The sequence below is a fragment of the Coptis chinensis genome, chromosome 1 (genome assembly GCF_015680905.1).
Source record: "Coptis chinensis isolate HL-2020 chromosome 1, ASM1568090v1, whole genome shotgun sequence".
Lineage (NCBI taxonomy): Eukaryota > Viridiplantae > Streptophyta > Magnoliopsida > Ranunculales > Ranunculaceae > Coptis > Coptis chinensis.
Window position 1 is genome coordinate 66,878,133 of NC_141456.1, and position 11,082 is coordinate 66,889,214.

Genomic DNA, 11,082 nt, shown 5'->3' on the forward strand with positions numbered 1-11,082 from the left:
TCCATCGATAGTCGTATCTGGGAATTGTTTCATCATTTTAAAAACATTTACTCAAACAGAAAGATGCCTAAAAGACATAGACATCGAACCATCATAGCAGTTTACGAGAGCGTTGGCAATAGCCAAGAAAGGACGCTCTAAAATGATCAGAACAGAGTTGTTAGCCACTTCTGTATCGAGGATAACTAAATCCGTAGGATAGTAGAAATCCTTAACTTTAACAAGCACGTTTTCAACCACACCCTTAGGATACTTAATAAACCGATCCGCTAATTGTAACGTCATTTTAGTAGGTTGCATCTTTTGTAGACCTATTTGTTTGTATAGATAATACGGGAGTAAGTTAAGACTTGCCCCCAGGTCTAATAAAGCGGTGGTCATGTGGGAATCTCCTAAGGTGCATTGTACAATAAGACGACCAGGGTCTTTGTACTTAACGATTCCATTATGTTTTGATAAAGTTGGAAACTGTTCAGTTAGGAAGGCGTCTTTAGGAATATTTGTCTTACGCCTAGTAGTGTACAACTCTTTAAGAAACTTAGCATGGTGAGATAACTTTTTAATTGCTTCAAGAAAAGGAAGGTTTATTGTTAGATTTTTGAAAACTTCCCTAATATCGTCGTAATTTGTATCCTTGTTCAACATGGCAAATCTCTAGGGAAACGGTGGTTTCTCTCTATATTTAGCATATGGATTAACATGATGTTTAACCTTGGCCTTTTGTTTCTTAGGTTGTGGTTTAACTGGTACTTCTACAGGGGTAGGATCTTCAGTTTCTATTTTGGTATCTAGTTCAATATTCGGTGTAGGGACTACTGGTAGGGTAACTATAGGCATAGTTACGTTGTTATCAACTACTCTGCCAGAACGGAGAGTGGTGATGCACTACTACAGAATGACACATATACCACGGTTAATAAAAACGTTTATACCACGGTTCTTCCAAAAATCGAGGGAAATACTTATATACCACGGCGGAAATTTCTTTGGTCATTGGTTTACTAGTATATGCCACAGTTATATGAAAACCGTGGGATAAGTTGGGCCATATACCATGGTTAGTTTTTTTTTCAGCATGAGAGTACTCCACATCCCCACTACCTTAAACATAAACAGTGGTATATAAATTTTCCACTTTCTACCGTGGTTTATGACTTTATGCCAAATAGTCAAATACGCGAAATAAAAAATACACAGTACGAAACTCATTCAAATTGGATTCCCCCTATTCTCTCGGTCTCTCCCCATAACTTCCACAGTTCTACGACTCTTAGGATTCCCGCAACAGTGAGAAAACCCACCGCAAATTGGGAGTGTGGAAGCTGCACAAACAGAAACTACGCGTTCAGATCCTTTTGCAACCGTTGTAAGAAACCTCAAATTCTAGTCGACAACAAAACCCCTGCTGATTCGAAATGGCTACCTCGCATTGGGTACTTATGAGTCCAGTGACTCCCTATATATATATATATATATTCTAACATCAGCTTTCTTTCTGTAATTTTCACTGTCCTATCACACACCTAAAATTTAGATTTTTTATTGGTAATATTAGGCAGCATGGGTTGCCGGCCAGTATGCACATATCAACTTCTCAGATCCAAATAATTTTCTTAAAGCCTTCCACAGCGTTGTAGCTAGGCTGTGTGATCCAGATCTTCCAGTCCGTGTAGATTCCGTTTTTGCCTTGCGCTCTTTTGTAGAAGCTTCCAAAGGTACATGTGTCCTCGTTTCTTGAATTATTTTTGATTCCTTGAATATCGACAACCCCATCTTGGAGATGTCTATTTACAGAAGACTTTTATTTCTTCTTGCAGATTTGAGTGAAATCCGTCCAATCCTTCCCAATTTACTCGATGGTTGGAACTTTATGAGATTTATGTTTGTATTTATAACAGTATCTGATCTAAATTATCCATAGTGAAATCATTTCTTTTTCCCTTGCAGAATTCTTCAAGCTAATGAACGAGGTTGAGAACGAGGATCTTGTATTCACCTTAGAGACTATTGTTGACAAATTCGGGGAAGAGATGGCACCGTATGCCTTTGGATTATGCCAAAATCTGGTATATTAATGGGACAACTTCACAAATGCTTGTATATGTGTTCTTATTTTCTTCTTATTGGGATTTTCATTTTATTTATTTATTTTTTTTAACCCTTCAGAGGGCTCTTTGCATTTTGGAAGTGCATGAATGTTCTTTGAAGCGGATGACGATGTCGATGATCCCGGCGCTCTAGCTACAGTTGGATGTTTGCGTGCCATCAACACTATTCTTGAATCTGTGAGCAAGCTTCCGAGCCTTTTCATTGAAATCGAGCCAACTTTATTACCTATTATGCGTCGGATGTTGACTATGGATGGGCAAGGTATGCTAATCTTCTTCTTTCTTGTAAACTATGGTTACTATATAGTTTGATCTTGCCATTTATATCAAAATGATTGCTCTAACATCTCCCAACTTGGAATTATTACCTAATAGAGTATTTTTTTTAAACGGGTGAATGACTGTTTTTATTTACTATTTTATTATTTCTAGTTTCATTCTTAGGAGGTACTCAACAACTATTTGGTATTCCTTTCTATTTTCTTTATAATGTTTTTCAATCCATTTTCCAAATAATGTTTTGGTAACTAAAATGTTAGTTTCTCCTGGTTTTTTCTGTTTTAGTTTCTTTTGGCCCACATTCAAGATTGTTGTATCCAAGTGTAGTTTTCCAAAGGGACAGGTTGAAGACCCGATTAGTAGTTAGAAAACTTGGGAAAGTGATTATGAAATTTTTGTATGTATCGTTGAAAGAAATGAAAGGAGTTGTAAAGGAAATTTATTGTACAGGAGAAAAAATTGCGTGGATGACAGAGCAATAGGCATTGGTCATGGTTTATGTTGTGAGGATGTCGTGAGATATGAAACCGTTTAAGAATTGGCCAAAGTTACATCAACAAATGAAATGCATAAAGATTGTACACGAGTCTTAGTAGTTGATGGGGAGATGTGAAAGATAAAAGTGCATACATATATTGCAGTAAATTTACAATGTTGAAATCATCTCTCGTAAGGCCATAATGATTAGAGATGGGAATTTCTTAAGACTAAAAGGTATGCCTGTAGAAACTTGGAACTATATTGGATGTTATTGCTTTGTCTTGGCTAACGTGAGTTGTTCAGTAATAGTTGAAGACTAAGAAGATACATCAAAACTTTTCATAAGAAGAAAGGAACCTGATTGAGAGATGGGAAGTTCTTAAGACTAAATGGCTTGGCATTAGAAACTTGGAACTACATTGGATATTATTTGGTTGTCTTGGCTTACTTGAGCTGTCCAGTAATAATTGAAGACCAAGGAAGATACATCAAAACTTTTCGTAAGAAGAAAGCAGACACAAATTGCTAGTCATTGAGGCATTTTCTTAAGATCAGAAACTTGGAATATGGAACTGTGAGAGTGACGCCATTTCATAAAATTACTGTGCTAATTGGATGACTTGAACAGTTTGTTAAAGATGATATTCCTTTCATGTTACCACTGCGTGCTATTTTAGCATGTTACTTGTAATGTTTTCCCACTGTGTGAAACATCTATTAAGTTAAGTTTAAATCAATTACAACATATGCTTGCTTGCTATTGAGAAAAAAGTTAGTTTTTCACGTTTCATACTCCTCTCACCCGCCTTATATTTCTGCAGAGGTTTTTGAGGAAGTTTTGGAAATAGTGTCATATATGACGTTCTTCTCTCTGACAATATCTGTTGATATGTGGAGTCTTTGGCCTCTGATGATGGAAGCTTTAGGTGATTGGGCTATAGATTTCTTTCCAAGTAAGTAGCATCCACTTATATACTTGCGATTAGTCAATGTGCATTTCAGTTATAATTTCATGCATGTGTATTTTTTTTTCTCGAAATGTTCAAGTTATAGGAAAAGGACACCGTGTCGGAAAAGGATACCATTGACATTGTTTCTCTTTAAAATACTTGCAGCAGATTTTAATTTGGTTGGAATCAGTATTGTCAAAATCATACGATTCCCATTTTGAATCGTATGATTTGAGTCGAGTCCTAATCAGGAAGATTATAATTGTTCGGCCAAGTCAGAACGTGGTGGAGTTGTGAGGAAACGCGGGTTAAATCGCCTGACTCGTATGGAATTGGATTATTTTGCGATTCCACGATCCAAAAAAAACCCCCCATTGAATCTGCTGATATTTTCTGTAAGGAAAGAAAGAGAGAAAGAAAGGAGAGATCGTGTATAGCCAATCTGCAGAAGTGATACTTAATCTTCTTCCATCTGCTCTCATCTTCTGTGATATGTACTTCCTATTTTTTCTTTCTCGATCTCTCTTTCTTCTTATAGCAGTGTGTGTTCTGGGCAAGACGGCGGCTTTAGGGTTTCACATAAGAGTTGAGTACGATCTTCTTTTCAAAAGAGAATGCGGGTCAGCCTAACTAATGTAAGTCCCATTTATAGAAAGACTTGAGTATTTGACTACTTAGGGCCCATCTAAAGTAAACTTCAGTATTTCACTAAAGGCATGAGGCCATCCTATAAGACCAACTAAATACTCCACGACTGACCCGTGTCATCATACCCCCTTGCTTTGTTCTAACCATGCCACTTACTATGTAATCACTTTTAATTCCTCCAAAGTTCTGACTCGGATTAAGTTGTGTAAATATTAAATAATATGTATAAGTAATATTTGTTGTTTATTTATAAAAATTCTTGAATGTGACGATTCGTGACTTGATAAGATTCACGATTCGCAAAATATAGGAAACGATTCATGAGTTGACAACTATGATTGGAATTAGGTTAAACTTAAACTTATAATCGTTGCTTTTAGTCCTGAATAATATGTATTAAAACTTGAACTTATATTCTAACAAGTCATCTGAAAAAGAAAAAAAAAATGACGATGCTTACAACTCAAGATCCTTCAGGATTGTGCCTCACCTGAATTATCCTTCGATATTGTAAAGCATTGTGGGGGGACTGAGCAATGTGTTACTCGCTGTAATTAATGGCGAAATAGGTTGCCTCGGTGGTGCTCACAAGTAGGGCGCAGAGATTAGGATTCAAGATCTAACAAAAAAGGTTGCCCCTTCTTAGTTAAGGTCACTCTTCTCTCTCTCTCTCTCTCAACCCATATCTGGTATTCTATCTTTTGATATGTGATTTCCTTTGGAAGATTTTACTTGTGTTTGACTCCTTTATTTCTACGCTCTTGTTACTTGTTTTATGGTTCAATCTGAAAGTGAGGTGTACGGATCTGGTGTTTTTCTTTTAGAACAAGGTGGAGAAACCCATTGTTCACGTCTTCTTCTTCTCTTCCATGGTGAACACAGCTGTCACAGGAATGTTTCCAAGTAAGTGCAATACATCCCATTCTTGTTCTGTCTCTTCTATTTTTTTTTAATGATATTTCTAGTTTTATATCACAAAACTGTTGTGTAGATACCTGAACGAAACCACTATACTTCCAATATACAATTCTCTTATGAAATTTATTTATATTGTTTTTTCCTGTTGTAAAGGTCATGGGACAAAGCGATTGGCATCAGAGGAATTATGGGGTGAATGGGAAAACAAGAGGTTGAATGCAGGAGATATAAACAATCATTTTCTGGTATGTAGTGTACAAGATAATCATTTACCAATGCACGTTAAACTATATCTTGTGGAATTAGACTATTTCTCTTACATACTTTATTTCGGAAGTATAGACAAATCAACGACCTTCATACCAGGGCTATGAGCATATTGGGCGTCCCGACAATGATCAGACATCTGGACCTTACCCATACCGCAATGGAAGCTCCATAACACCTTGGAACTCACAAGGTCAAGTGCAGTTACCACAGCTCACACCAGTGCCTACACTTCTTGGAAAAGGGTAATATCTTGGTTTTCTGTTTCTTTGTTTTTGGCTTTTCACTCATTTTTTACCAATCAACACAGTAAAAGAAACAAACATCTAGGAATCTCTTTTTTCACTTTTTATTTTCTGAGACCAATTTATTGGACGTGCTATCCAAAGAGTAATTATAAAGATTTTAACTCAATCAATACTTTAACTTTTAAGTTTGTGGGAGCCACAGAAAGTTATGCTCATCTATCTTACTGCTTTTATATCTAATTGCATTAAGTTTATTCAAATTCAATGGCTATAGTAAAAGGTGGTGACATTATTAGTAGAATGGATATGACTCGTGAGTCTGTGAGGCTCTCTGGGAGCAATCATGAACTTCAATTGCCCAAATAAGCCATCTGGAAGGCTACTATATGTACATGTACGGCAGAACTGGCTCAAAAATAATCGTTCAATCATTTGAATTACCTAGGCTCCAGTGTTGCAGTGCATGAAACAATTTCCATTATGCAGCCTTCCCAATTTGTTAAAGTTTTACACAATTGTATTGTTTGTAGACTCATATAGAAGAAGTGTGATAGGTATTTTACGTTTAATTTCTAAATCTGTGTCTGGGCATGTATATTTCAAAATTTTGATTTTGTGATGCAGCTTTTCTCTGTGTTAGAGCAAAGCAATGGCGTGATAGAGATTGGGTGTGCACAAACTGCAGCAACCACAACTATGCATCATGGTCGCAGTGCAATAGGTATGTGTCCGTTCTTCTCTATTTGTCCTCTGGGTCTCTACAACTAAGTTACTCTGTCATCTCTCCATGACTCCATGATTATCTGAGGTTTTGTCAAGGGAAAATGTCTACCTCTAGCAAAGTTGAATGTTACGTGTTGTTCTCTCAAACTCATAGACGAATCTCTACTAACTTATATATGATATGTAAGGCTGCGTTTGGTAAGCTGAGGACAAAACTTATGGTCCTTTGCCGCTCTGTGTTTCTGAAAAAAAGGAAAACCCCCTACTTCTAATTTTTCTTAAAATGCTCCAATAAGCGTACACAAATTTCATGCCACATGGTGAAAATATATACTTCTCCATCCTGATAAACTTGCCATGAATATGGCGGATGAAGTTATGGCGGCGTAAAAATACTGCTGACTGAAAAAAAATACATTGAGATTTTTCAAAGAAATCTTTACTTTTCCAATCAAAGTCAAGCTAAACTTCGTTCAAGATCAACCTCTGGATTTACCATCAATATCACATCATGTTAAGTGATTGTGCCCTGGACCGAGCCATAGTTTTGTATGTTTTGCACTTTCTAAGTATGTGTTCTTTTCGAAATATTTATTCCTAAATCTTTTTGGTTCCTTCCCAGTTCCCTCTAGATTACAATTACAATTTAGAATTAGGTACTAGCTGATTGTTTAATGCATTCCACTCTGCAGGTGTAAGACTGAGAAAGATGCGGTCAATCAATCTGTTAGTGTTGTGCTTTGACTCATCCAGATAACAAATTTAGAACTGAAGGAGACATACACGCAAGATGAACTTGACGGTGTTCGACTCGATATTATGTAGTTCATCCAGGAAAATGGGGTGTTTCAGTCGGAAGCGAATGAAGAAGAGTTTTAGCTATGTTCGGACCCCTCCAGTTTAATTTATGAGTCTTACCTTTTTAATTTATGAAAAGGAATTTGAAGTTTGTTTTCTTAGTGCACTCAAAAAATTAATGGAAGTTTTTTTTTATTATTATTATCTTTTTTTGCAATGTTTGATAGTTTATTGTACATTTTGGAATTTGTTGGGAAGATGAAAATGTTGTATGTAGGCAGTCAGATAAATTTTGTTATCACGGGTTCGGTTTTAAGTGGAAGACTGTTAGTAGCATTATTATTAAAAAAAAATATATATATATATATATATATATATATACGGTTTGGCATAAACCGTAGTGTTTAGTATAACTATATACCACGGTATTATAACATATACACTAATATAAACCACGGTTTCAATAGCTTATATGCCACGGTTCTGTTGACAATCGTGGTATATAATGGGCATACAAACCACGGTTCTTTGAAAAACTATGGTATCCGTTAAACATATATACCACAGTTTTGCTATTATTATATACCACACCACCTATTGTCACGGTTGTATAACAGTGGTAAATATATTTATACCACACTTAAAAACAGTGGTATAAGTGGCATTCTGTAGTAGTGATGGCATTTAGCTCACCTACGTTTATATTTTCTGTACTAGTATTACCATTTACCTCAAAGGTTGTGTTTGTTATTTTAGGATTAGGTATCGCTTAACCTGGAAGCACACCTTTGGGTTGTACTTTCTCTTGTGCTAACTGCTGTAAGGAAAGTTGGATGACTTGTAAAATCTGTTGTTAGGATTGCATAAATGCATCAAAACAATCCGGTTATGGAGGAGTGTTAGCTATAGGTTGTGTGACAGGAACTATGTCACGTTGATTATTAATGGGTGGGTTGTGATAGTTATTATTTACTGGAACGATACCTCTATTAGTATTATAATTATTATTGTTATAATTATTATAATTCCCTTCCTTGTCCTTGACCTTGTCCTTGACCTTGTCCCTGTCGTGGTGGAGCTTGGTTGTAATTGTTTGCTGGCCTAACATTTTGATTATTAAATCCCAGAGGTGTTACTTGTTGATTATTTTTCCAACTGAAGTTGGGATGTTGTCTCCAAGGGGAGTTAGGAATAGGATAACTATTAATTAAGCAAATGTTATCTTGTTGTGATATTTGTTGTTCATAAGCGAGATGACGAAAGGAGTCGGGATGCTCAGGACTCAAACAGAAATGACATGGATTGGAGTTGACATTCATGATGGGGATAGACTTTTATTGAATAGAAATAGCCTTTACCTTTTTAGTGAGAGATTCGATTAAAGTTTTTAGTTTAGGATCAGGTTTAATCTCAAACTTACTGGCGGCCTTAACTGTTATAGAAGAACTAGCGGAACGGGAGATGTCGTCACTACCCCCCCAGTTATTATTACGCTTTGTTTGATCTTCTATAAATTTATAAGCCTCTGAGGCTCCTTTACTGAGGAAACTACCCCCATTCATTATGTCAAGCACCTCTTTGTGGTGGTGTAACAGTCCCTTGAAAAAGGCACGAACTAACGTGTCTTTCACGAGGTTATGGTGTGGACACTTTATAAAAAGATCGGTGAAACTATTCCAAGCCTATGAAAATGATTCATGAGGATTCTGTTGAAAGAAATGAATCTTGGAAAGCATTTCACCTATCTTTAGTGGTGGGTAAAAATGTTCCATAAATAGTTGAACAAGTTTGGCCCATAAGTCCACAGAATTAGGCGCTTGGGCAGTTAACCAAGACGCCGCCGTATCGGCTAAGGTGAAAGGAAACACCCTCAATTTAATTTGTTCAGCACCAACCATAGGATGGTGGAATGTAGTAAGGACTTGGTCAATCCTATGCATGTGCTGATAAGGTTTTTCATGGTCTAACCCATGAAAAAATGGGTAACAAATTAAATATATTTGGGGGGATTCGGAAATCCCCCACTGGGTCTACAAGAACGATGCAAGATTTTGTGCTATCGTTCAAGGCTTTGTAAAAGTCAGAGAGAGGAGACTCTCTTTCTTTAGCCATTATTTTAGGTGGAGTGTGTGGTATATTAGCTAGAGGTGTAGTGAGTGGTATACTAGAAAGGCGTGTTTGTTGACATTGCCGGATGATTACGTTAGGCATTTTTTCTTCTACTTGACCTTAATCTCATGCAAGGCTAAGAGCAATCTTAACTAGACACGACAACACTCAAAACAATCCTGATATGCTAGTATAAACCTCTAACAGGAGATGCGAGGAGCGGAAGAAAAAAGTACCAGAATGCTTCCTTGCTTCGCTTATGAATAGCGTCTTGTATACGTGAGCTCAGTATGTGTAACAAGTTAAAAACGCTGAATAACTTGAAGTAATGGAAGTTTGAACTAACCAGTGAAAATTGGGCTTTTCCAGAAGAAGGCGCGGGTCGCGCTCAGAATTAGCTTAGGTAGGGCGTGGGTTGTGCTCAGGTCCAACTCGAGTTCCTGGCGCTTCAGCGCTAGGGGCGCTCGAACTTTGCCTTGGTAGGGCGTGGGTTGCGATCAAGTCCAATTTGAGTTCCAGGCGCTTCAGCGCTAGGGGCGCTCGAAGTTAGCCTTGGTAGGGAGCGGGGCACGCTCATGCTTGTTCTTTGAAATTTTTTTAGTTTCTGAACCAAACAATCACTGTTAGAAACAAACAAGGGTGGGTGGGTTTAATGGGACTTTGAAAAGACTAACAATACTAATGAAAACATTTCTAAATGGAACTAAGATGGCAACGACGCCATTTGATAAAAGTGTAAAACGTTAGTTTTACATACGAATAAGCAACGAGACTCAAACGAAAGTAAAACTAGAACTTAATTATGCTTAATTATCAAAGTTTTTTCTACTCTTGTTATCGTTATATATATTTAGAGTAGAGAATTCATTCCACTCCTAGTTCTTTAGAATTCTAAGTTAACTACGATTATCCGTCTATAAAAATCAATGAGAGTAATGATGGAAATTATCTTATGATGGCAATTCAAATACTAAGGTTCGAATCTAGATAAAGAATTAGGGGAATTTGATTCCACCTTGAATTCAACTTCATAAACTAACATTGATTGTTGTAATCCAATTCTTCCGTTCTTACGATAAGAATTGGTCGTTCTAATCCCTAATCATTCATGACAATCTTTACCAAATAATGACTAGCATGTGAGGAAGTTCAACCCATTCTCATGGCGAATCAACTACCTTCTAAAGTGGAATAGAGTCTTACAACTATTTCTACACTACACAATCAAGTTTTCATCAAGGCTTCCTCAAACCACTCTAATAGAGGTTTAGCCTTGATTCATAAAACTATCATTTCTATATGAGTTAAAACAAGACATGATATAAAGATTATAATTTTACTTATTTGAATTAAAAAGGAAATCTAATCATGAATTCAAAACTAAATTAACAACTAAGAAATGATTAATAACTGAATGATCGAAATTAGATCTAAGTAATTTAATAACTAAAACTAGATTATGAGTAACAAACTAACTTTATTAATCTAATGAAATAAAATAGTATTGATTCAACAACTGAATTAAAAAACAAGTAAATAATACTAATTAATGGA

The 11,082-nt window shown here is 36.3% G+C and overlaps 1 protein-coding gene and 1 long non-coding RNA gene across 2 annotated transcripts; both read left to right on the plus strand.

Moving 5' to 3' along the window:
- The first annotated feature begins 1,461 nt into the window (after positions 1 to 1,461).
- On the plus strand, positions 1,462 to 2,070 carry LOC147525024 (uncharacterized). Its single transcript, XR_015197653.1, has 3 exons — positions 1,462 to 1,715; positions 1,818 to 1,859; positions 1,948 to 2,070. It is a non-coding gene; the product is annotated as an uncharacterized LOC147525024 (long non-coding RNA).
- A 144-nt stretch (positions 2,071 to 2,214) lies between these two features.
- Positions 2,215 to 7,636, plus strand: LOC147525025 (uncharacterized). The gene is made up of 7 exons (XM_086564346.1): positions 2,215 to 2,370; positions 3,689 to 3,820; positions 5,290 to 5,368; positions 5,537 to 5,628; positions 5,726 to 5,895; positions 6,539 to 6,619; positions 7,314 to 7,636. Exons 3-7 carry the CDS (start codon positions 5,335 to 5,337, stop codon positions 7,363 to 7,365), a joined length of 429 nt encoding a protein of 142 aa, XP_086420472.1. The 5' UTR covers positions 2,215 to 2,370; positions 3,689 to 3,820; positions 5,290 to 5,334; the 3' UTR covers positions 7,366 to 7,636.
- Positions 7,637 to 11,082: the final 3,446 nt, after the last annotated feature.

Coding starts and splice junctions, on each gene's coding strand:
- LOC147525025 (XM_086564346.1), top strand. CDS start 5,335: ATGGTGAACACAGCTGTCACAGGAATGTTTCCAA. Junction 5,629..5,725: donor ATATAAACAATCATTTTCTG/GTATGTAGTGTA, acceptor TCGGAAGTATAG/ACAAATCAACGACCTTCATA. Junction 6,620..7,313: donor TCATGGTCGCAGTGCAATAG/GTATGTGTCCGT, acceptor TCCACTCTGCAG/GTGTAAGACTGAGAAAGATG.